At 47.4% G+C, this 26,366-nt stretch overlaps 1 protein-coding gene across 3 annotated transcripts in view; it reads left to right on the forward strand.

The window, feature by feature from the left end:
• LOC110201794 (uncharacterized) overlaps nt 1-26,366 on the forward strand; it is a 58,574-nt gene that overhangs the window by 5,880 nt on the left and 26,328 nt on the right. The window contains exons 1-6 of one of the 3 annotated variants that reach the window (XM_020977695.2): nt 11,140-11,362; nt 11,677-11,765; nt 12,092-12,218; nt 12,542-12,637; nt 21,901-22,075; nt 22,384-24,593. In XM_020977695.2, coding sequence (XP_020833354.2) covers nt 11,748-11,765; nt 12,092-12,218; nt 12,542-12,637; nt 21,901-22,075; nt 22,384-23,920 — 1,953 coding nt within the window. In that variant the 5' untranslated portion in view covers nt 11,140-11,362; nt 11,677-11,747 and the 3' untranslated portion in view covers nt 23,921-24,593. Of the gene's footprint in view, nt 1-2,717; nt 2,854-4,385; nt 6,168-6,408; nt 6,416-11,139; nt 11,363-11,676; nt 11,766-12,091; nt 12,219-12,541; nt 12,638-21,900; nt 22,076-22,359; nt 24,594-26,366 lie in introns of those variants that run through there. The other 2 variants (XM_078151890.1, XM_078151889.1) reach the window with 2 other exon arrangements.

The raw sequence follows: 26,366 nt of genomic DNA on the forward strand, positions 1-26,366 counted from the left end.
CCCGAGGGAAGGCGAGGCCTGATCAGGACATATCACCTTTGTCGTTCTGCTCCCCTACGTCTCTTGGTGCAGGGTACCCTGGCATCAGCTCCCCTGTCACACTGTTGACCCCAGTGTCCTTTTCAGAGTGAAGGCATTTCAGCCTCATCTCCCTCGTCTTTTTACCTTGACATTCTTCCCAGCTTAGTTTAAAGTCAGCGGAAGTGCTCCCTGTGGTGCCTACCCAGGGGGTGTTAGCTGAAACCATGCAGGAGGGCCCTGAGCTGCAGGGCTCAGAGCCCTGTGACAGAGGGACAAGAGTGGTGTGCTCCTGGCGAATCCACACTGGCTTCCTTCTCAAGGCAGTCCTCAGCCACTTCTTTGAGGACCCGGGGAGAAATGCTGCAGGCACTAAAGTCCCTTACAGGCCCGTAGCTTCTCTTCTGCCTCCCTTCCCTTCGGGGGAAATCAGTGCTGCTTCTGCCCTTGTCCGGTCGTGGGGCTCCACCAGTCGGCCCTCCAGCCATTGGAGTCCTGGCATGTCTGCCAGGAGAACTCGGACTTTGGCCTTTAGGGCCAGCTGGCACCTCCCCGGGCTGGGAGCCCTCAGGTGGGCAGATTGAGAAGAGGGGTGGGTTAGGATGCTGCTGGCAGGCCTGCTGCCCATTCCTGGTGGTTGTGCACTCTTCCCCAAGGCTCCTCCTTCTTCCCTGACTCATTCAGTTGTGCACCCTTTGCCTCCACTCCCACATCTTCCCCTCTGCCCGCCCCCCACCCCAACTGGTCTGCCTTCCCTCTCCCTGTCTCCAGCGTCCGTTAGGAGGTGATCTATGCAGGCTGTCAAAGGCATGTAGTTTATGTAGGCATTGTTTTTAATTTTAAACTCTGCAATAAAGTATTGCTGCTCACCCCTCAAGGCTCATCCTTTCATTCCTCTGCTTGGAAATGATTCACTTCAGTCTGTATTCATTGAAATATATGAACAATCTGCTTTTTCATAAAATGTGCTGAGGTTCTTAATTCAGGAACGCACGAGGAGGAGGCTAGGGAATCTGAGAAGAAGCAGAGGCTGTAGAGGAGGGTGTGCTCCTGTCCATCGGCTACTACCCTTTTCTAATGCTCAGATGGTGGACTCCAAAGCTTTACAATCAGAGAATCTCAGAGCTAGCCTGCTGGATAGGAGAGGCTGTGGACTGTGCTCTCATATTGACGGCCACCCAACTTCTGTGTCTCTTCTTGTGGGGGGAGAGAGAGGAGCTAGTTTGGGGCCTCATGAGCTGGTCCTGGTTTGAATTGATAGTGTGGAGTCTTCCTCAAATGGAGGGTCGGAGAAGGAAGCCAAGGGTGGTGGAGAAGGCCTCTGGCTGGTCTAGTCTTGTGCAACCTCAGCCAGCTGGTGACTAGGAAAGCTGCCTGACCTAAAAATTATGTCCCTAGACCAGCAGTATTTAAAAGAGCAGATAAAAGTGTAGTGCAGTGCCCCTCTCAGAGGAATACTGAATGGACACCCTTGGGATCCCTTGTCTGGCTTCCCACCAGGCAGGCTCAAAGTCTCCTTTGAAAAGGGATGGGCCAGGTTCTAGAGAGATATTCATGCCTCTGCTGCCCAAGAGCCAAATTCAGACCAATCGTGTGGACATACACATCTCACATGGACAGTGTACATGCACGTGAACACATGCACACACACACCCCACACACATGCACACACACGCCACATACCACATGTACACACAGCCCCACGCACGGCATGCACACACCCCTGCCTACCCACCCTCAGGCTCCTTCCAGCCCTACCACTGTTCAGGGCTCATTGCTGGGACAGTGGACTTCTGTGGCCTCCACCACTGGTTCTTCACGCTGCATTTTGGAATTCCACCAAATAAAGAATGTGAGCCTATGTGGGCTCCTGGAGCTGGTGGCTCTTAGAGGCCTGTCCTGTCTTCAGCTCTGCCTCTTGGCTGACCAGGGCCCTGTGCTCTCTACACCTAGTGGCTTGGGGGCTGGAAGGCTGACTGAAGTCTCTTCTGAGCCCCAGTCGACTCAGTGACCAGTGACTGTATTTTGTTTTCCTTTCATTCTGATGGGTGCTTTTAAATGTCAGTAATTAAAGTAGTTTTGACTGGATTGGACGGTTTAAGAAGAGAAAGACCTGGACTCTGTCAGCCTAAGCAGACCTGGGCCTCAGCCATAAGAGGCTGCTCGGTGTCACGTCATGGTGGCTGCAGTGGTGGGCATGCCTGACCTCAAGTTGTGAGGTCTTAGGTGACATGGGGTCAGCCCCCAAAGCACTCTAAGCCTTGGTTTTCTCATTTTGCAAAGAATAACCAGTTCCCCCAAAAGGGCAAATCAGAACATTAGTCTGAACATTTTTTACAATTTACAAGCAACTCTGAAACTATGCAGTCCAACCTTCTGCAAGGTCGACCTCCTTAATCTCAGTTCCCTTCCCCGTTCATCTTCTCTGTATCTTGTTTGCTCATTGCCCTGTGCCTTTTGCCTTCCCAGTTAGTCCAGGCGTGCCTTGAGGCTAGAGACGGGCCCTTTTGCCTCTATTTGTATCCTCAGCACTTAACACACTGCCTGGCATATAGTAGGTACTTAACAAATGCTTGTTAACTATATAACTTCTGGCCATCTTATTTCTTGTTCAGGATTCAGAAGATGGGCCTGAGAAAGTAGAAGTTACCTTTCTTCCAGCTGGGGAGAAAGGAATTTTTATACTTTTTTTTTTCCAGACTGGGGGACAGGGCCTGATGCCAAAGAGCCAGCTACAAAGCTTGGTACTTTTGTGGAAAAATCAGCCCTGGAACAGCCCAAAAGGGATCATCTCTGTGCATCCAGGTGGGAAGAAGCTTTAGAACATGATGCCAGGTATGAAGGAGGAAAACTCAGTACTCTGAGGGGTGTGTGTGTGTGTGTATGCATATGCATAACAACATAGTTATGCTTGAAGGGAGATTCAAATGCCACGATTTTAATTGAAATTCTCCATCCCCAAGCAAGGTCTTTTTATATTTAAAGTATTCAGAAATAAAAACAATTTCACAGTTAATTTTATAAGCAAAGAGAGTATAGGTAACAGTCTTTAATGCATCAGATAGTAGTATCCTAACTTGAAGTGTCCCTGGAGCCTGGGGAGTCATTTTCTTAATGTATTCAGTCCAGTCAAGAGTGGGGAAGGGAGGGGCAGCTAGGTGACATAGTGGATAGAGCACTAGCCCTGGAGTCAGGAGGACCTGAGTTCAAATCTGACCTCAGACACTTGACAAGTGGACAAGTCACTTAACCACAATTGCCTCACAAATAAAATAATAATAATGATGATAATAAAAGAGAGGGAGAAAGAGGACTGCCTTTATCTGGATGAGTCAAAGGAGTGCCTGCCCTTATCAGGTCACCCCTGTAAGTCTTCTCCAGAGGGATCAGAGTTCTTCCCTGAACTTTGACTTATAATAATTTCTTTTTTGAACAGAGTTCCTAACCTGGCATCTGTGAACTTGTTTTTAAAAATATATTGATAACTGTGTTCTAATATCATTGATTTCCTTTGCAGTCCTAGGTATTTTATTTTGTGCATTTAAAAACATGATTCCGAGAAGAGGTTCTTAGGCTTGCCCAGACTACTACAGGGGTCTAACATACAAAAAAAAAGGCTAAGAATCTCTGCTTTAGAAACTGGTTAGGACTTTCATGCTAGGACATTGTCTCCTTGGCATTTGACTAAGTATTGAAAAGGCTTACCAGATGAGTCCAAAGGCTTTAGGTGAGGCCCTGAGAAACTAGGATTTCTTACTGTGTCTAAAAGCGGGAACCCAGAGTGCCTTTGTATGCTTCCACAAAGGCTAAAGAAGAGGCATCCCAAGAGAGGTGTTCTAGGAAATTAAATATCCCAATATTCCTTTCTCCTAAGGAAAAATCAAAAGTATGTCTGAAGCCATAGTCTATGGACAATTCTCTTCCCTCAATGAAGAGTCTCTAGGGAAGAAGCTACATGACCGTGGTTCCCAGAGAAATCATTATTGAGATCAATCTCTCCCCATTTCTTTACAGAGGTGGAGGATCATAAGTGTGGAACACTGCATCTGAATCTTTAGATATATTGATTAGTTTTATGGAATTTTTTTTCTTTATTATGAGAGATGGTTCTCTGGGAAGCAGATTGGAAGGGATACAGTGGGAAACAAAGGTGAAGAAAAACAACACCAGTAATTTAAAACGATATAAAAATTTCATTTAAAAAAGAGTACAGTTTAAGCCTTTGCAAGTGCAACAGAATCTGCTCAAAGTAACTATTTTCCAAGACTAATGAATATTTGCCATAATTGAGTTATAATCCAGGATACATAAGTGAATGTTTTAATAAATGTCTGAAAGCTTTTAACCACAGTTCATTCCCTTCACAGAATTCATACTTCTGAGAAGTCCTATAAATGTAATGAATATGAGAAAGCTTTCCACAAGAGCTCACAACTTACTGTACATCAGAAAATCCATACTAGCAAGAAACTTCATGAATGTAATGAATGTGGGAAGACCTTCAGTGTGAGAACAGGTCTTACTCGACATCAGAGAATTCATACCAGAGAGAAACCTTATGAGTGCAGTGAGTGTTTGAAGGCCTTTAATCAGCGATCACACCTGACTCAACATCAGAGACTTCATACAGGAGAAAGACCTTATGAATGTAGTGAATGTGGGAAGGCCTTCATTGTGAAAACAGGACTTATTCAGCATCAGACAACTCATACTGGAGAGAGACCTTATGAATGTGATCAGTGTGGAAAGGGCTTCAGTTTAAGGACAGATCTTACTCGACATCAGAAACTTCATACCAGAGAGAAACCTTATGAATGTTTTGAATGTGGGAAAGCTTTCCACTGGAGCTCACATCTTACTCAACACCAGAGAATTCATACTGGAGAGAAACCTTATGAATGCAAGGAATGTGGGAAAGCTTTTCACCAGAGGTCAAGCCTTAATGAACATCAGAGAATTCACACTGGAGAGAAACCTTATGAATGTAACGAATGTGGGAAGGCCTTTAGTAGAAGCTCACGACTTACTGTACATCAGAGAATTCATACTGGAGAAAAGCCTTATGAATGTAGTGAATGTGGGAAAGCCTTTAGCAAGAGCTCACAACTTATTGTACATAAAAGAATTCATACTGGAGAGAAGCCTTATGAATGTAATGAATGTGCAAAGGCTTTCAGAAGTAGCTCAGGACTTATTCAACATCAGGCTACTCATACAGGAGAGAAACCTTATGAATGTAATGAGTGTGGAAAGCCTTTCAGCCATAGCTCACATCTAATTGTACATCAAAGAATTCATACAGGAGAGAAACCTTATGAATGTAGTGAATGTGGGAAGGCTTTCCGTTTGAAGACAAGTCTTACTCTACATAAGAGAATTCATACTGGAGAGAAACCTTTTGAATGTAATGAATGTGGAAAGACCTTCAGCGTGAGAAAACGTCTTACTCTACATAAGAGAATTCATAGCCGAGAGAAAACTTTAGAATATTTAGAATGTGAGAAGCCCTTCAGTGGGACATCACAACTTACTCTACAAGAGAGAATTCATATTGGAGAGAAACGTTTTGAGTGTTTTGAATGTGGAAAGGCCTTCCATGGAAGCTCACAGCTTACTCTCCACTGGAGAATTCATACTGGAGAGAAACCTTTTGACTGCAATGACTGTGGCAAGGCCTTCAGGCAGAGATCACAGCTTACTGTACATCAGAAAATACATACTGGAGAGAAACCTTATGAATGCAATGAATGTGGAAAGGCCTTCATCCGGACAACAGATCTCACGCGGCATCAGAGAATTCATACGGGGGAGAAACCTTATGAATGTAATGAGTGTGGAAAGGCCTTTAGCCAGAGGTCACAACTTACTGTCCATCAAAGAATTCATTCTGGAGAGAAACCTTATGAATGTCATGAATGTGGGAAGGCCTTCAGTCAGAGATCCCAACTTATTGTACATCAAAGAATTCATGCAAGAAAGAAACCTTATTCTCCTTTCTCTTCTTTAAACAATTAAGTATTGACATGAAGTCCCCTGTCCTTTCTCTCTAGATCATTGCAATTTTTCCTCCTCATCTTTAACTGTACCTTCTCTGTCTTTGTTGTGTCTTGGTTTTTCTTCTCATACTCATTAAAGAGATTATTCTCCAAGATTTTGTCCTGGACTCTTTCTTCTTTTCCTTACTGTCTCTCTGTTGGGAATCTCCCTCAGCCCTGTTTGGGTAACTAGCCTGCTTTAGGCACAGGGTGACCTCAAGCAGCCGTTGGGCTGGGCCCCTTTCCCTTTTTACAATGACCTCTAGATTCAGAACATCTAAGGATTTTTCATTATTTTTATCTCATTGGTGTTGGGGGAGAAGGCATAGAAATGTGGTGGTGACTGTTATGGCAGTAAAGAGGTTTCTTGGTCCCACTAGTCCAAGTATGCCCCTGCCCTGGTACCCACCCTCCTTACGTGGACGTCTGCCGTCTTCCAGACATCTCCATTGCCACGGAGGACACCTAGGCTTGCAGTCTGGCATCATTCCTTGTCTCCTACCTTGCCAAACTTGGCATTTCTTTCTCCACAACTCTGGTATTTGTCCCCTTTGGCCACCATCTTGTTCAGGTCCTCCTCACCTTCCTCCTGGATTATTGCAACAGTCTTGTATTTTGTTGCATCATCCCAGGTCTCTATACCAGTCCACCCTCCACACCCACCAAAGCACAGGTGTGAGGATCGACTAGGGATACTGGGGAGTATCTGCTCCCTAGTGAGTCCCCATTTCCTCTGAGACCAGATGTAAAGTCCTCCGTTTGACCTTTACAGTTCTCCACAACCTGACTCCTTCCTGCCTTTCTGATCTTCTTATACTTGACTCCCCTCGAAGCACTACTTGCTGTTCCTTAAACACAGTATCTTTTGTCCCCACACCTTAAACTGCCTTCTTCTCAGGCTGGGAAGGCTTTGCCTACCATCCCCTGACTCTTACCCCGATTTCCTTTAAGGATCCACTAAAGGGCCATTCTTGGTCCCCCAGCCCCAGCACGTTCCCCTCTATGGCTGTCTCCCATCAATTTGGTATTTATGTTGTACTCATGTCTCCCACATTTGAATGTTAGCTCCGTCTGGGTAGGGACTGTTTTGGTGTGCGCTGGCACACAGCAAGCATTTTTAAAAATACTTAATGTTACATTGAGTCAAAGTATCAATGGTTCAATAGAATTAATCCATGATCCAGACTTTTTTCACATCCAAGACTGATGGCCTTCAGTGTCTTTTCTGCATTAAATGTTGCCATTTGGTGTGAACACTGCACCCTCTGAAACCATTAAAGGATGGGCAGCATATAAACCTCTAACATGCCTCTACAAAAGCGTTATTCCTGCCTTTTGTCATTGCAGTCATCTCTAGATGTTAACTTGCTCCCACCTCTCACTTCTTCTGAGCTCAGCTATTTCTGTCAAAGATGCTGCCATCATTCCAATCTCGAGGGGTCCCAACCCACAGCTCTCCCTCTGTCTAAGCCCCCAAGTGCCAGATCTGGTCAGTCCTGCCTCACCCAGCTCTCCTGCGGCCATGCACTCCTCTCTCCACCTGTATGAGGGCCACTACTCTTGTGCCAGCCCTAGGCACCTCTGTGGCCTAATTCCCCTCATCTCCTCATGGCTGTCCCTGTCTCCATTACATCTCCATCTATTCTTGAAGTTCTGGTCTGAGCAGGCACTCCTACATGCTCCTTATCACCTTGAAGGCCCAATCCAGGAGCCTGTTTAGCCTTTAAATCCCTCAATGATAAGACCAGTCGACCTTGACAGCCTCATTGTTCCCCTCCCCGTACCTGACATACAGCAGGGGTTCTTATTGGTTTCTGAACCTCTCTGGCAGTTTGGCAAAGCCTTTACAGCCATCCTCAGAGGGTTGTTTGTAAATGTGTAAAAAGAAAATACATGGGAGTGCAAAAGAAATCTATTTAATTTTTAAGCTATACTTTAGTTTCCCAATAAACAAAAATAGAATTTCTCTGCCCATATTTGGCTTTCTGGCTTGTTAGTGCAAAGATGCAAGTTGTTGAAAGTAAGTTGAAAAATTAAATTGATAAGTCAGGCAACTGGACAGGGAAACCAAATCCCCAAGTCCCGAAAAGTGTCCTGCCCCTCAGACTCAAGGACCCTTGAGGGAACAGAATGAAAAAAAAAAAATCCAAGTGAAGCCTGAGGGAAGTGGGTGTTGGTTGGAGGCTGGGACTAGGTCAAAGAGGCCATTCTCTGCCTCATTTCTTACCTAACCTTAATCACTGATTGGGAGTTGCCTCAGTCAAAATGAGACCTGTTAACGACCTTAGCTTAAAAAAGCCAAGGTCTCCTGCTGCATCCTGGGCCATCTCCAGTTGTCCTGATCTATATCTCAACACTGGACCCAGTAGGGGTCCAAATGAATCATTTCTCACAAGAAATACTTTATGAATTTCAAATTTATATTAAAAAGAACAATATTAAAAATTGGCAAACTCCAGATAACAAATGACCCTTCAGTACCCACAAGCCTCCAAAGTATAATCTTAAAACACTACCATTACAGTGAATTCAGTAAAGTTTCCACCTAAGCAGCTCAAAATTTTCCCTTCCAAATTTTAGACAAGTGTCAAGATTTTTTTTAGTCCCAGGAAATTGTATTAGATTAGGATATTTACTCAAACAAACACAATATGATACCAGACTTGAAGGGGATTTGCTTATCAGGACCAGAAATTGGCTGTGCATTTGAATTGGCAATTGGAGACCCCAGGATTGAATGTTGGCTCAAAGCTATTTCAGTTGTCCCATCCAATCTAGAGCTACAATCATTTAAGTGATGGACGTGGTCAGAATGATTTAGGAGGTCATTAGGACTACTTAGCCTAAATGACTAAATGTTGAAGTCCTATCATTTATAACTGCAACATCATGACATTTATTTCTTAAAACCAAAATTATCACACTCTCCCTCCCACCCACACCTTGCCATTGGAAAAAAAATCCTTTTAAAAAGAATATTTAGTCAAGCAAGACAAGTTCTCATGTTGGCCATGTCTAAAAACCTTTTCATGTCTCATTCTGTTCCCAGAATCCATCCACTTTGTCAAGAGGTAGCAGTTAGCATGCCTCATCAGCAATCCTCTGGAACTGCTGGTCACAATAATTGATAGGGAACCACCAGAGTTTACTGAGTAGGACAGTGGACATGGTCAGACCTGTGCTTTAGGAAAATCTCTTTAGTGGCTCAATGGAGGATGGGTTGGAGTGGGGAGAGACTGAGGCAGGCAGCTATTGCAACAGTCCAGGTGTGAGGTGATGAAGGTCTGCCCCACAGTAGGGGCAGTATCTCAGAAGAGATGTGGGGGTAGTATTCAACAAATGATATAAAGGTGAAATCAATAGCCTTGGCACCATATTGGATATGAGGAGTGAGAGATAGTGAGGAGTCCAGGATAACTTCTAGGTTGTGAGTCTTGGGCACTGGGACGATGGTATTGCCATCTTCTCTAATAGGGAAAGGGAGGTAGTTAGGGGGAAAGATAATGAATTGTGTTTTGGACTTGTTTAGTTTAAGAGGTTTACTGGATGTCCAGTTCAAGATGTTTGAAAGGCAGTTGGAGATGCAAGACTGGAGGTCAGCAGAGTTGGAGCAGGAAAGGTAGATATGAGAATCATTGGCACAGGCATGATCATTAAACCCATGGAAGCGGATGAGATCCCCAAGTGAAGCAGCATAAAGGAAGAAGAGAAGAGGGTCTAGGATGAACCCTGAGGGACCCTGTGGTTAGAGGGTGTGGCCTAGATGGAGATCCAGCAAAGGAGAATGAGAAGGAGCTTTCAGGTAGGAAGGAGAACCAGGAGAGAGTTGTCTCAAAAACTTAGCTGGACATGACTATCAAGAGGAGGGGAGTGGGCAGTGTTTGAGGCTGCAGAGAGGTCAAGAAGGATGACGACTGAGAAAAGAGGATTTGGCCGTTGGAGAGGGCAGTTTGGGTTGGATAAGAAGGTCGGAAGCCAGATGACAGAGAATCCAGAGAGTGAGAGGAAAGCAAGTGGAGGTACCCACAACGGGTGACCTTTTCATGGGGTTTAGTCAGAAAAGGCAGAAGAAATAAGGGATGAAAGCAGGGATGGAAGGAACAAGTGAGGACTCCTGGATGGCAAGTCCGGGGGAGTGAAGACAGGTGAGAGGTGGGCGGAATGGGGTGGCGTTTGCAGGTAGAGGGGTTTGCTTGGCCAGGAGGACTGCCTCCTTTCCTCTTGAGGTGGCTGATGGAGGAGCCAGGGACCGAGGCTATCCTGTGAGATGGGGTGAGATGGGGAAGGGGGGAAGAGAGGGAGCTCCCCTAGACCGGGCAGAGTTTTTAGTGACGCACAAGGCAAGGCTCTGAGATGAGGGGCAGGGGAGGACGCCGAGCAGGACTGGGGGTGATCTGCAATGGATCACTTGTGTGAATTTCTCCCCCTCGGCTCCCCGCGGTGGGAGCGCTCCCGGGCTGAGCCTTTGCAGGACTCGACCTTACATAGGACCGGGGGCAAGGGACTCAAGAGGACACTGTAGGGCCGAACTGGCCCCTCCAGGCGTCAAGATGGGCAAAAGGGGAGAGCGTGGCTAGAGTAGAAGGAAGACCTGTGTAGCCCTGGCTGAGGGTCTGATTGCTGTCGCAGCTCCAAAGAGTGATGAGCGTAAATGACGCTTGAAGATCCCTGCCGCTCCCGCGGGGTTCTAGGAAAAGTTCGCTCGGTACCAAAGGCCGCCTCCCCTCACGGTCAGCCAAGCAGCCTTGGCGAACCTCCGGAGCCTACCCGGGGCGGCGGAGCTCGGCACACAGCAGGCGCTTACTCAATGCTTGCTGGCCACGCCTCGGCCCCCGGGCATTGCAGGAAGCGCCGCTTTCCGTCCAGGTTCGCTGGGAAGTCAGAGCCAGCAAGCACTGCTTAGGCTCCTGCTGTGTGCAGGGCTTGTGTGAGCCAGAGGCGGGCCCCTCCCCAGCAAGGAGCCCCACCTCCGAGGGAGTGGGTGGGCGGCGCTCGAAGGAGCTCGTTCCCATTCCTTCCCGTTCCTGCTCCTCTCCCTTGAGTGGGGGGGGGGGTGTCCCCGCGCGAGCGGAGGTCCAGAGCCCAGCAGCTCGCCCCACTCCTGCCCTCTGAGCCTCTGGACTACATTTCCCAGAAGGCCTTGAGAGCGCGGCTGCCGGCCTTCCGGTGCGGTTCCGGTGCCGGAACACTCCCTGCCCGTATACACGTAACTTCCGCCCCTCCGTCCTGGGCGCAGGCTCGTGGCCGCCTCAATTCCGTTCCTTCAGCTACCACCGTCGCCGGGGTCCGAACCCCAAGTCCGGGGCCGGGTGAGCGAGAGCTGGGGGCCGAGCTGAGGCAGGAGGAGGCGGGGGGCGGGATTCTCCGGGGAATGGGGGGAGAAGACAAAGGAAGCGGACGTGTTGATTGGTTCGGTAGAAAGGGTGTGAGGCTAGGAAACCAATCAGCGGCACGGCCGCCCCTGCCGCTGGTTGTCAGGGTCGGGGCCGGAGGCTGGTTGCTCATGCGCAGATTTCTCGCTTACCGCCCAAGGGCTCTATCCCTGAGGACGTGTATGGGGCGTGGCTGCCCGGGGCCACACCCCCATACCTACATGTGCTCACAGTTTTCTTTCCCTCCCCAGCCCCGCCCCTGGAGTACCCAGCTCTACTCCCCTGGAGTACCCAGCTCTACTCTCCTGGAGAGGAGGGAGGCATGGCCCCCGGGCCCGAGGTGAGTGAGCCGGCCAGCAGGGGGCGCCTTGGGTGCCGGCCTCCAGCCCCGCCTCCCCTTGGGGCGCCACGTGGTTGCGCTGTAGACTTCGAGGCTCGTAGGCAACTGCAGCGTTGGGTTCAGCTGTGGCTGGGCTCAGTCTCCCGTCTGTGAAATGGGGGTGTGCCCACGGGCTGGCTCTGAGGTCCTTGTTTTTGGGATTTGCCGGATTCAGCACAGACCTCCTGGACAGACTGACGGACGGACAGAGGGATGGACAGTGCCTGGGGGGAACCCCTGAGGTCACCCGAGGACCCACCTCAGCTGGTGTGTGCTTGGTCTTCCAGGGCTCTGTGACCTTCCAGGACGTGGCAGTGACCTTCACCCCCGAGGAGTGGGGGCGCCTGGCCACTCCCCAGAAGGAGCTGTACCGGGAGGTGATGCTGGAGAACTTTGGGCACTTGGCCTGCCTGGGTGAGGGTCCCTGCCCCCCAGGATCTGCCCTCTCTTAGAATGAGCTGGGGGGAAGGGTCTGGCCCCCCAGATTGCCCCTCCTTTCCTGGCTCACCTGGCCACCTGTTCCCAGGTGAGGGGTGTGGCTGCCTGCATCTGGCATTTGCTTGCCCCTCCCCCACTCCAAGGTTCTCACCCAGGCACCTGAACCCATCAAGGCCCTGCCCCATGAACCCCTTCCAGGCACCAGACCTGGAGCACCTTTGGGGGTCCTGAGGCATTCCCAAGGGGCTGGGTTGGAGCTCTTTGGGGACTCTCTGATGGCAGATCTTTTCCATGAACAGGCCTGGCCCTTTCCAAGCCAGAGGTGATCTGCCAGCTGGAGAGAGGAGAAGCCCCTTGGATGCCAGGGGGGGATGTCCCCCAGATGCCAAGTGCAGGTGAGCCGTCCTTTGAGCCATCAGTAGCTCGGTGGATCTGTCATTCATGGGGAGAATGCTCACAGGCTTGGCCGGGCAGCTGCCCTGAGCTCCACAGGTCTGTCCGGCCCTCGGAAGCCTCCTCTTCCCTTGTCTGTCTGCCTCAGAGACAGCTGTGCTATCATGGCTGTGCGGATGCAGCCACCTCTGTGTGCGTGAGTGTGTGTGTATATGTACACACACGTGTGCAGGTCCGCACTCGCTGTCAGTCCCTGGGCCATCTGTAGCACTTTGCCGTTCTCCTCAAAGCTCTAAGGGGTGTTGGAGCGTTTTTGAGGAACAGCCTCGGAGGCCTGTCTGGTCCAAAGGCATGGAGATGCTTAGCCCAGGCTGTCTGCAGTCACGGTTTTCTCCTTGTGGCCCCAGGAGGAGGAGGAGGACGGAGGGGCTGTGTCAGAAGAAGCTGGAGAACGATGTGGACAGAAGTGAATGAGGAATTCTCCAGACATGGACAAATTATTCAGTTGCCCTGTGTGTTTCCATTGGGTGAGAACTGATGACTACCTTTTACTCAGTTTTTAGTGTTACACGAGCAGATTTGCATACACCCAGCCACTTCAGGGGATTCCTAGGGATTCAGGTGAGAATGGAGTGGAGGGAGCATCCGACAGGGGACAACGCTGGGACGTGTCCAGCAGGCTGGAGATGCCCCGTGGCCCCAAGAGAGGAGTCATTGGCGAGGCCAGTGGCCGCGGTTGCCAGGACGCAGATTCCCCGATTGTGGGCAGCACCAGAAGCCAGATGGCCTGGAGGGCATCACTGAGGATGGAGGGGCGAGATCATGATGGGAGTGTGGCTCTGGGGGTGTGTGCCTGATTCCCACAAAACCCGATAAGTCAAAGGGGAAGATGGGGCTGCTTTGTATATTAAGAGGGCACAGTTAGAGATGGGGCCACCAGGGGGCGCCACAGTGCACACAGCGCCAAGCCTGGAGTCAGGAAGACTCATCTCCTGAGTTCAAATCCAGCCTCAGGCACTTACTAGCTGTGTGACCCTGGGCTAGTCACTTCACCCTGTTTGCCTCAGTTTCCGTGTCTGTAAAATGAACCAGAGAATAAAATGACAAACACCTCCAGTATCTTTGCCTAGAAAATCCCAAATGGGGTCAGGAAGAGTTGGACACGACTGAAAAATGACCTCACAACAACAGTACACGTGAAGAAACCTGGGAGGCAGTGGGTCATTCTTGGTGGAGAGCACGCGGCGAAGGCCAGTGCAGGGACCTCGCCCTCAGAAGAGCTGCCGTCGTATTTTTGTTCACAGGAGACCTTCTCCTTGTTCCTTGGGCCATTTTGGGCACAGGTAGCAGTGGCCCAGCTAGGCCGAGGGGCATGCACTGCTCGGTCCCTTCTTGTGTGTCACGCCATGTAGTTTTGCAGAATGGTGGCGCCCACGCGTGGCTCCTCCAGCAGGCTAAATGGCTGGGCCAGGGTCAAGTCGCGAGGCCGTGTCTGAGGCCAAATTTGAACTCAGGTCCTCAGCTCTGGGCTAGTACTCTGTCCGCCACATCCTGAACCAGATGCTTACACGTGTTTGGAGACCAACCTTCATCAGAGAAACTTCCCCCTGTTAATGGGATTCGTTTGTGCACATGCTTTGTCTTCTTTGCTGTTCCTTGTCTGGTCATGAACTTTTCAGGTCTGTGTCTGATGGTTTTTTCCATGTGCCTCTAGTTTGTTTGTGACATGGCAGTTTACACGTTGGTCACATATTCCTTTGCAGCTCATTTTGGTTTATGGTGTGAAACGTTGGTCAGATCTGATTTCTTTGGCTGCTATCCTGTTTTCCCAGCTGCTTTTGCCAAATAGCCAGTGCTTACCCCAGTCGATGGGTATTCTGTTTATCTGATCTGGAGAACTAGATAATTTGCTTTTGTGTACTAGGTACTCAGTTCCACCAATCGACCTCTCTGTACCAAGTCTTGTCGTTCCTACCTTTTCGACATCTCTCATCTATTCTCTGACACTGCCACCTCCCTGGGGCAGACCTCATCACCTTGCACCTCGGCTGCTGCAGCAGCTGCTGGGTGGGGTGGAGGGGTCTGCCTGCCGCACATCTCCCCTTCCAGTTCATCCTCCACTCACCTGCCAGTAGTGCAGGTCTGACCTCATAACTCCTCCACCTCATCAGTAGACTTCATCACTCCCTTATCGACTCCAGGATCAAAGAGCCAACCCTGTGTTTGGTGTTCAAAGCCTTGAGAAGCCAGCCCCCTCCGACCTCTCCAGTTCTCCTAGACCTCACCCACTGATATGAGCTCTTCCAGTCAGTGACACCGCCTCCTGTCTGCTCCATCCCCTGACTCCCCACATTTTCTCCATTGTCCCCATGCCTGGAGTGCTCTTCCTCATCTAGGCTTCTGCCTCTGGGCTTCCCTGACCAAGGAAACGCAGGGTCCTTTTCAAAGAGGTTCCCAGGGATCCCAAGAGCTCCTGGCCCAGAGTCTTAATAACCATCTCTCCCTTGCCCAAGGGGCCTACGGGAGGGTCCCAGATCAGTCCATGTGGGGTCAGTTATCCCCACCTGCCTCGAGTCTGCATCACTGGCTGATGCTCTGGGAGGACTGAGGAGCTAATTTATGCTTCCCTAGTTCCAGGCCCACAACAGTTGGCCATTTTGGAGAGAATGGTTCCAGTCAAATGATGCGATCAGAGGCCAGTCTGCAACAGGCTGAGTAGTGAGTGAGAAGAGAGCAGATGAGGCAGGAGCATAGACGGTGTAGACAAAGAATTCGGTTCATAAAGGGAGGAGAGGCGTGGCATGGTAGTTTGAGGGGATGGCGGGGTCGGGAGATGTGGGCATGTTTAAGGCTGTGGGGAAGGAGCCAGTGGGCAGGGAGAGGTTGAAGATGGGCCAAGACCGGGAGTGACCAAAGCCCGACTCCCTTGGCCCCTGCTGGGCTACAACGCCCCTGGGGAGGACCCACCTAGTTCATCTGAGTGTTCACAAACATCCCTGTCATGTCTCTCGTGCCATGTGCTGGAGGACAGGACAGTTGGATGTATTCTGAAGCCATCAGAGGGCCAGATGACAGGAGCAGTCCTTGGTGGGTGGGTGTTGCCTTGGACCGAGGTTTCCATCACACTGCCCCAGTATTGGTACTGTGTATTGTTGGTGACCAGGCCTTGGACAAGAAGCAAAGGACTTAATGAGATTTGCAGATGATCCAAGAGAGATTGCAGGCCTACTGGGTGACAGCTTGAAGACCAGAAGCCATTTTGACAGTTCAGAGAATTAGAAGGTGAAATCACAAAGGGAGAAACATCAGGTCTCATACATGGAGGCGCCATGATTAGACGGCCGCTGGTCCGGAGAAGCCCTGGGCATGCACACCAGTGCCCCTCGTAGGAGGAGCTCCGAAAGCTACCTAGACCCTGCCTTTGAGGCACAGCTTCCTGCAGTGAGCAAGCCCTCCCTCTGATGTCTGCCGTGGCCTGAACACAGCTTTGGTTCCCGCAGTTTAGGAAGGGCACCCTAAGGAGGACGTCAGCAGAGCAAAGAGTGGGTCCCTCCCACCTCCGGGACTCGTTAATGGGACAATGGCTGGTTGGGTATGAGAAGGCCTGGGCCAGCCTGACTGCTGTCTGTAAAGTCCGGAGGCCTGTCCTCTTCTACTAACAAGTCATTCTTGGCAGTCAGCCTTTCTCCCAGGCATCCAGATTCAACCAAGGAAGCCTGGCCCCCTGTGCGATACCTTAGCCCCAGAGAAGTCGGCTGCTTCTTGCCTGCCCTCCCTGTCACTCCTTTCTGAGTCTTCCCCCGAGCCTGTTCCTGGGGACCACTCTTTGCCCACCCTTGGGTCATTCTCTGTCACTACCCAAGGAATTTAGTGTCTGATCCACAGTCAGGCCGCCTTCACCCCAAGCCTGCCCTTGCACTTGATGAATTCCATTTCTGTGGTGAACAATGACCCCTCAGTTACCCAGCTTACCCATTCCCTGATCTGCTCTATCGCTCCCTCTCTGCTGATCTTGCCATTCACTGTCCATAGCTCTCATGTTCTTGCCTGCAAGATCCCCTGAGAGAAACCTCGTTAGAGTGGGAACTCCTTTGGAGCTCCTTGTGAACTTCCAGTGCTCAGGGAAGCACTTGGTACACACTTGGTGCTTAATAAATGCTTTTTTGTTCAGTTAGTCATTCTTGCAGCATTCTGTTCTCATTGTTTTGTGGTGCCACTTCTTTCCATTTCTGTTGTAATCATTGCATGGGCTGCTGCCTGAAAAAATGACCCAACAACAAAAATCATTGTATACTTGTATAACTTCTTCATATACAGTGCTTCTTATGTACCCTGTTTCTTTTGGGTAGACCTGTGTATAGTCCTTCCATTAACGGGCTTCATTCCACAGTCCCAAACCTCTGTCATTTTCATGAGGAGCAGTCTGGGTCAGGACCTCTGCTTCCTTCTGTTTGTGGCCTAACTTTGGGCATTTGTTTCTGCACACTGGAGGCTGTAGGTTTACAAATATTAACTCATTTGATCCTCACAACAACCCTGGGTGCAAGGTGCTGTTATGATCATCCCTGTTTTACAGTTGAGGAAAATGAGGCAGATGTTGAGTGACTTCCCCAGGATCACACAGCTAGGAAGTGTCTGAGGCTGGATTTGAACTTGCGTCTTTGTTCCTCCAGGCCTAGTGCTCTACCTACGGAGCCGCCTTGCTGCCAAGGAGTCTGGATATTTTAGTCACTTAGCTTAGTTCCATGCTGCTTTCCAGAATGGTTGGCTCAGCTGCCAACCCCAATGATGCATTAATGTGCCCTCTTTCCTCATATGTCTTCTAACATGAATGCTCCCATGTTTTGTCATGTTTTGTGTTTTTAAAGGAAAAATGCTGACTTTCTTGTCTAGGTGTTCAGTAACCTTCCCTTCAAAAATACATTCTAGTTGTCCCCAGAGATTGAATGCAGGGGGAGCGGAGCCAAGATGGCAGAGTGAAAGCAGTGTCTTGCTTGAGCTCTCCCCCAAACCCCTCCAAATACTCATAAAAAATGGCTCTAAACAAATTCTGAAGCAGCAGAACCCACAAAAAGACAGAGTGAAACAAATTTCCAGGCCAAGACAACCTGGATGATTGATCAGAAAGGTGTATCATGCGGGCTGGGAGCGCAGTGCAGCGCAGCGTGGGCGCGCAGGCCGCAGCAAACCTGGAGCAGGCCTCAGAGGACTGAATCGCGGGCAGCTGTGGAGATTTCCAGACTCCTCAATCCACAAATGCCAAAGACAACTTAGAAGGTCAGTGGGAAAAGTCTGTTTCTGTCGGTCAGAGAGGAAGGCGGGGTCAGCTCCATTCCCCAAGAGCTGGCCCTGGGGGCAGCTGCTTCCGAGCTTCCGGCCCACAGACTGAGGGGGAATCCAGTGGCTGATCAGAGAGGGATTGCAGGGATCTCTTTGCCAGTGCTGAGGCAGGAATCTCTTGCTTTGCCCGTGTGTGGATCTAGGTCACAGTTCTGGGCGGCAGTGCTGGGTTGAGGAGGAGTGCTGGCGTGGTGGAGCTTGTAGTGGCCGTGGAGAGGAACCCCTCCTCACAGTTACGGGACAGAAAGGAATACTTGTGATCACAGGCCAGGAAAGGAGTAAACATCTCGCCCCTTATCATACCACCTTGGAAGAACTGAAAATTTACAGGTCCCTACAAGTATCTCTGAAAACAGCTACACAAACCCCTGAAGCTTGGGACAGTACACTCTCCACATTGGAAGCAGACTCTTACCTTAAAAGAGTTTAAAACTCAAGTAATTGGCTGGGATCATGAGCAAGCAGCACAAAAAGAGTCAGACTATATTATCTTACTTTGGTGAAAAAGAAGATCAAAATATACAACCAGAAGAAGACAACAAAGTCAAAGCTCCTACATCCAAAGCCTCCAAGAAAAATATGAATCAGTCCCAGGCCTTGGAAGAGCTCAAAAGGGATTTTGAGAAGCAAGTAAGGGAAGTAGAGGAAAAACTGGGAAGAGAAATGAGAGTGATGCAAGAAAATCATGAAAAACAAGTCAACAGCTTGCTAAAGGAGACCCAAAAAAATACTGAAGAAAATAACACCTTAAAAACAGCCTAACCCAAATGGCAAAAGAGGTCCAAAAAGCCAATGAGAGAAAAAATTGGCCAAATGGAAAAGGAAGTCCAAAAGATTACTGAAGAAAATACTTCCTTAAAAATTAGAATAGAGCAATTGGAAAACAGTGACTTTATGAGAAATCAAGACACTGTAAAACAAATCCAAAAGAATGAAAAATTAGAAAACAATGTGAAATATCTCATTGGAAAAACAACTGACCTGGAAAATAGATCCAGGAGAGAGAATTTAAAAATTATTGGACTATCTGAAAGCCATGATCAAAAAAAGAGCCTAGACATCATCTTTCAAGAAATTATCAAGGAAAACTGCCCTGATATTTTAGAACCAGAGGGCAAAATAGAAATTGAAAGAATCCACAGATCTCCTCCTGAAAGAGATCCCCAAAGGAAAACTCCTAGGAATATTGTAGCCAAATTCCAGAGTTCCCAGGTCAAGGAGAAAATATTACAAGCTGCCAGAAGGAAACAATTCAAGTACTGTGGAAACACAATCAGGATAACACAAGATTTAGCAGCTTCTACATTAAAGGACCGCAGGGCATGGAATATAATATTCCGGAGGGCAAAGGAGATAGGATTACAACCAAGAATCACCTACCCAGCAAAACTGAGTATAATCCTTCAGGGGAAAAAATGGTCATTCAGTGAAATAGAGGACTTTCAAGCATTCCTGATGAAAAGACCAGAGCTAAACAGAAAATTTGACTTTCAAATACAGGACTCCAGTGGAACATGAAGAGGTAAACAGGAAAGAGAAATCATAAGAGACTTATTAAGATTGAACTGTTTACATTCCTGCATGGAAAGATGATATTTGTAACTCATGAGAACTTTGTCAGTATTAGGGTAGTTGAAGGAAAAAAAAATGTATGTATGTATATATAGATAGAGGGCACAGGGTGAGTTGAAGATTAAGGGGTCATATCTGGAGAATAAAATTAAGGGATGAGAGAGGATGATACTCAGAGAAGAAAGGGAGAGGTAGAATGGGGTAAATTATCTCACAAAAAAAAAAAACAAAAGAAAAGTCTCTCACAGTGGAGGGGAAACAGGGGAAGGTGAGAGGGAATGAGGGAATCTTATTCTCATAGGATTTGGCTTAAGGAGAGAATAACATACACATTCAATTGGGTATGGAAATCTGTCTTACCCTACAGGAAAATAGGGGGAGAAGGGGACAAGAGAGCAGGGGGTGATAGAGAGGAGGGCAGATTGGGAAAGAGGGTAATCAGAAGCAAATACTTCTGAGGAGGGACAGGGTCAAAAGAAAGAATAGAATAAATGGGAGGGCAGGATAGGATTAAGGGAAATAGAGTTAGTTTTTCACAACATGTCTACTAAGGAAGTGTTTTGCATAACTGCACATGTACAACCTATATTGAGTTGCTTGCCTTTTCAATGAGGGTGGGTGGGGAGGGAGGAAGGGAGAAAATTTGGAACTCAAAGTTTTAAAAACACATGTTTTAAAAAAAATGTTTTCACATGCAACTGGGAAATAAGAAATACAGGAAATGGGGTACAGAAGTCTGTCCTGCTCTACAGGAAAATAGAAGGGGAAGGGGATAAGAGAAGGGAGGGGGGAGAGATAGAAGAGAAGGCAGACCAGGGGAAGGGGTATTCAGAATGCATGCCATCTTGGGGTGGGGGGAGGGGTGAGAAATTTGGAACTCAAAAACTTGTGGAAGTGAATATTGAAAACTAAAAAGAAATAAATTTATATTAAAAAAAAAGATTGAATGCAGGTTTGATGGTCTTGCTGTAAATTTCACCCTCTTCCTGTCTTTGAATATCCGCATGGTTTCTGCCTCAGGTTCAGTGGCAACGACCCCATTCTCTATCTTCTTTCAGTGAAGTCCACCAGTTATCTTAGTGCATTGGGGCGTGCGTTGTGTGGGCGAGCCTGGCCCACTCCTCTGCAGGCTGCCCTCCTGGCTGCAGACCTGGTCTACTGGGCCCTTCCACTGGGACCAGCCTTTACTCTCCTTTCCCCCTCCTCCATCTCCCCCTCTTCCTAACCCTCTTTTCACCTTCTTCAGCTGTTTGAGAGCAGAAACTGTCTTTTCAGTTACATTTGTATCCCCATTGCTTACCATGGCGCCTGGCACACGATGGTGCTTAATAAATGTTTATTGACTGACTGAGTGCAGAGAGCAGGTGGGAGTTTGGCTCAGAAAAGAGCCTGGAGGCAACTGGGGCCTGGAGGCAAGGGAGAAAAAGAGCTAACTAAGCCCCTTATTACTCCTGTCATTCTAACCCTTAGCTTTGCCTTTATGAGGAATAAGGAGGGTTTGAAGTCTTAGAGATTTGAAATCAGAAGGACACTGAGGAACAGCCCCATGTCACCTCACATCCTGTGCAAGAATCCTTGTAATGTTCCCTTGAACCGACGGCCGTCCAACCTCTGCTCACGTATTTCCAGATTCTTGCCTCCCAATGGGAGGGAAGTTACTCTTCCCAAGTTTGAGTCCCATGACCTTCAGCAGGTCATTTAGCCCCCCCTTGAACTTGGTTTCCTCATTTGAGCAGTGAGGGCACTGGCTGGGTCAGGGACTTTGAAGACTTTTTTTTTTGTATCCTAGACCCCTTGGGTAGCTTAGTGAAGCCCATGAACATATCCTGAGATAGTTGTTTAGTTTTTTTTTAATAACTGAAGGAAATGCTAAGTCTGGTTTAGAGCTTACTGAAAACAAAGATGTCATATTCTTCCTTGACTCCATGGACTCTACATGGTTAAGAATCCCTGGACTAAATGGTCTCAGATCTTGTCCAGCCCATAGAATGAACAGGACTTATTGTTGGAATACAGGTCCTTCGATTAAGCCGAAAGGGGTTCCCCTGTAGTTTCCACTCTTTGATCCTACCTCTGCATTTCACAGAAACACAGGATAAATACGCTGCTTTGTGGAGAGGGGCAGTGTACTCTAATGAGAAGTGTATGGAGCTTAAGGGCCAAAGTCCAGTTCCCTGGACTCAGCTTTGACATTGGCATTGTGACCTTTGGCAGGTCAGCAAATCATTCTAAACCTCACTTTCCTCATTTGGCAAAGGATAATGAGTGTGAAAGTTTTTGGTAAATTCCAAAAGACTATGCAGACATGGTTTCTCAGAGAAGCAGGGTTCTTGACTCATTTTATTTCTTTCAGACTTGGAGGTAGCATCTGAAACCAAGGAGCCAACTTCAAAGATTGCCATTTTGGTGGAGGAATCGTCGTTGGAAACACTGACAAAGGAACTTCCCTATGTCTTCAAGTTGGGAGAAACCTCAGAATGTGACTCCCAGTTAAAGAGGTGGCAGAGAAATGTGGAAAAACATTCTAGGCAAGTAAAAAACACCCTGAGGAAAAGTGCCATTAAAGTGAGAGGCCATGAAAGCACTAAGTCTGGTAGAAGCTTCCATGGAGGGTCAGTCTTTTTCCACAAGGAAGAGTCTCTGTGGGAAAGATATATGGGATACCCAGATAAAAGAGTTTCAGATGCAGAGACTCAGTGAAGTTATTTTCTAAGTTAGGGTGAGTTGTGTTTAGATCCTATTGGTTATTGTACTATACATACTTAAGAGAAATCTCCCCAGTGTAGTGAATGAGAAAGCTTTTTAACTCCAGTTCATTTATTACTTCCCATTACAGAATTCACACTGGAGAGAAACCCCGTAAATGTACTGAATGTGGGAAGCCCTTTCGCCAGCGCTCACAACTTATTGAACATATGAGAATTCATACTGGAGAGAAACCTTATGAATGTAAGATATGTGGGAAGGCCTTTAGACGGACCACAGGACTTATTCAACATCAGACAACTCATACTGGAGAGAGACCTTATGAATGTAGTGAATGTGGGAAGGCTTTTACCCGAGTCACAGATCTTACCCGACATCAAAGAATTCATACTGGAGAAAAACCTTATGAATGTAAGGAATGTGGAAAGGCCTTCACCCAGATCATAGACCTTACCCGACATCAAAGAATTCACACTGGGGAAAAACCTTATGAATGCTTTGAGTGTGGGAAGGCCTACCATGGGAGCTCACAACTTACACGACATCAGAGAATTCATACTGGAGAAAAACCTTATGAATGCAATGAATGTGGAAAGGCTTTTAGCCAGAAGTCACAACTTACTGTACATCAGAGAATTCATACTGGAGAGAAACCTTATGAGTGCAAAGAATGTGGGAAAGCCTTCAGTCAGAGCTCACAACTTACTCTACATCAGAGAATTCATACTGGGGAGAAACCTTATGAATGCAAAGAATGTGGGAAGGCATTCAGTCAGAGCTCACAACTTACTCTACATCAGAGTGTTCATACTGGAGTGAAGCCTTATGAATGTAATGACTGTGGGAAGGCCTTCAGTTGTTTCACAATACTTACTGAACACCAGAGAATTCATACTGGAGAGAGGCCTTATAAATGTAATGAATGTGGGAAAGCTTTCAGCCAGAGCTCACAACTTACTCTACATCATAGAATTCATACAGGAGAGAAACCTTATGAATGTAACGAATGTGGGAAGGCCTTCAGTCGCTTCACAATTCTTACTCAACATCAGAGAATCCATACAGGAGAAAAGCCTTATGAATGTAATGAATGTGGGAAATCCTTCAGCTGGAGTACAGGACTTAGTAGGCATAAGGCAATTCATAATGGAGACAAACCTTATGAATGTAAAGAATGTGGGAAGGCCTTCCATGAGAGCTCACAGCTTATTCGACATCAGAGAATTCACACTGGAGAGAAACCCTATGAATGTTTTGAATGTGGGAAGGCCTTTAGTCGCTTCACAATTCTTACTCAACATCAGAGAATTCATACTGGAGAGAAACCTTATGAATGTTTTGAATGTGGGAAATCTTTTAGCCGGAGCTCACAGCTTACTCTGCATCAGAGGATTCACACTGGAGAGAAACCTTATGAATGTTTTGACTGTGGGAAGGCTTTCAGCCAGAGTTCACAACTTACTCTACATCAGAGAATTCATACTGGAGAGAAACCTTATGAATGTCATGACTGTGGGAAGGCTTTCCGTGATAGTTCACAACTTTCTCGACATCAGAGAATTCACAATGGAAGGAAACCCTATGAATGTAAAGAATGTGGGAAGGCCTTCTGCCAGAGAACAGAACTTACTACACATCAGACAGTTCACATTAGAGAGAAACCTTAGATCTGTAAAAAATGTGAAAAGGCCTTACTTCCAGAGAACAGAACTTATTTGTCCTCAGATAATTCATGCTGGAGTATAGCCTTTGATTGGTGAAGCCTTACGAAGATAATGAATGTGAGAAGGATTTTATCTAGAGCGTACTCAATATTTGCAGAATTCAATTTAGTGGGGAAAGTTATAGATAAAGCAAATTCCTGCCTATGTTTTCTTAGTAGCTGTCATAAACCTTTTTCTCTCTCAAGTTTCCAGCTACTTCTTTCTCCTGTTTCTCATATTGAGAGTAGACTTCACTGAGAAAATTGTGGTTATCTTTTTTTTTTACCTGTTCCATTTTTTTGGCTACTTTCATTTTATTTTTTAATGTATTTTTTGATTCTTTTTGTTTTTATGTCATCGTAAATTCCCTCTCCTTCTTTCTAGATGAAACCCTTCTTTGTGAAAAAAACAAACAATTAAACAAATATGGACCATATCCGACAGTCTGTAAGGTATCCTGAGACAGTCCATGAGCTTTCAGCTGAGAGAAGTTCTGTGTCGTGATCTCCTAGGTCTTCACTGGTTTTTTCACTTCTCAGAGTGCAGCTTCCTTTTTGTGATCTTTTCATTTCCATTGTTGTCATCCTTGTGTTGTGCTATTATTTCCATCTTGCTTCTTTTGCTCTGCACAGATTCATGCAAGGCTTCCTGTGTTTCCCTGACTGCCTCAGAATTAATCTGTACCGTACAATAATATTCCATTACAATTACATTAACTATAGTAAATTGGGACAATCTGATTAGAACTTGGCGCTCTCACTCTACTCAGTATTCTCAGAATCAGGATTCTGGGCACAGAGGATTCCTCACAAATCCAAAATTCCCTGCCTCCACACTTCACCTAGTCCCCCTCTAGGACCACATTCCAGCCATCATCTCTTCCATTGGCTCCTTCCAAGCTGCTTACAAACAAGGTCACATGTCACCAGTGCTAAAAAAAAAAAGCCACACTTGGCCCACTTACCCCTTGTTTCTAAGCCACGTCTTCTGCTGAGCCTGCTTCCCTGGAAGTCATCAGTGACTCATACTCACCAAACATAATGGCCTCTTGTCGTTTTAATTCCCTCTTTTCCCTCTGTGAATCAGTCACCTCTTTTCACCACCTCGTACTCTTTTGTACTTTCTCCTCCAGCTTCAGATGCATCACACTTAATTCTGGGTCTTTACCTGACCCTTCTCTGTCTTCTTTCCTCTGATGATTCCTTAGGTTGAACAGTCTCCAAGGTTCTACCTTTGCCCCACCTTCTCTTTCCCCTGTACTCTCCCTGTTAGGAATCTCATCCAGCCCTGTTAGATTGACCAAGAAGAGACAAACCTGCCAGGAAAGGCCCCCAGAATGCTCGTCATTGGTTCCGCAGTTCTCCATTTACTTGGTGCCCACATTCCTTTCATGATAAATGCATTCACTTTGTATGTTCTGTTTTCATTCTGCATTGGTTTGTAGCAAACCTTTCTTGTTTTTCTGAAATCAATCAACAGGCTTCTGTTAAGCCCCTACTGTATGCCAGGCACTGTGCTAGACTCAGAGGATACAAAGACTAAACTGATAAATCCCTGCCCTCCAGGAGCTTACAGTCTATTGGAGGAAACCCTATATACAAAATATGCAGAATGTAAATAGAAAGGAAGTGTCTGGGGTTGGCAGCAGCTTTGGAGGTGGAGAGGGGGAAACATGAGGAAGGTTTCATGGGTGAGGTGGTTCTGGAATTGAACTTGGAGTTCAGCTGGGATTCTGAGAGGCAGAACGGGATGCAGGACAACATTCTAGGCTTGGGGTTCAGCCAGTGCACGGAGAAAGGAGCAGGATAGGGTGGCTTGTGGGAGAAACACCAAGGCCAGTTGGGCTGGACCACAGTGGATGAAGTGGGATACTCTATAATAAGGGGGGAAAGGCAGAAGAGGGTAGCCTGTGAACTGTGGAGTCTGTATGTGTTCTAGAGGCAGTGGGGATCCACTGAAGCTTGTTCAAAGGGGAATGGTGTGATCTGGAAGAGAGATGAGGAATGCCTGAACTAAGGACATGGCCATGTGGGTGAAATGAACGATATTGATTTGAAATAAAAAGACAGAATTGACTCTATTTGGCAACTGATTGGGGGATAGAGGAAAATACTGAGGTTTTGAACTAGACTAGACAGGGCTATTAGAGTGATGGTGATGCCTTTGATATGAGCAGGGACATTTGGAAGAGGGTAGGGTTTGACAGGCTTTTTTGGAAATGTTGCATTTGGGATGCCTCTGGGACATCCAGTGGGAAATGTCCAATAGCCATGTGATGATTGTAGGACTGGAACCCAGAGAAGGGACCAAGGCTGGACAAACATCTGGAAATTCTTCACATCTGTCACTTGCTACTATACAATATTCCTTCACATTCATATGCCACAGTTTGTCTAGCTATTCTCCAATG

Source organism: Phascolarctos cinereus, unplaced genomic scaffold, assembly GCF_003287225.1.
Source record: "Phascolarctos cinereus isolate Bilbo 61053 unplaced genomic scaffold, phaCin_HiC Scaffold_4;HRSCAF=312, whole genome shotgun sequence".
Taxonomy (NCBI): domain Eukaryota; kingdom Metazoa; phylum Chordata; class Mammalia; order Diprotodontia; family Phascolarctidae; genus Phascolarctos; species Phascolarctos cinereus.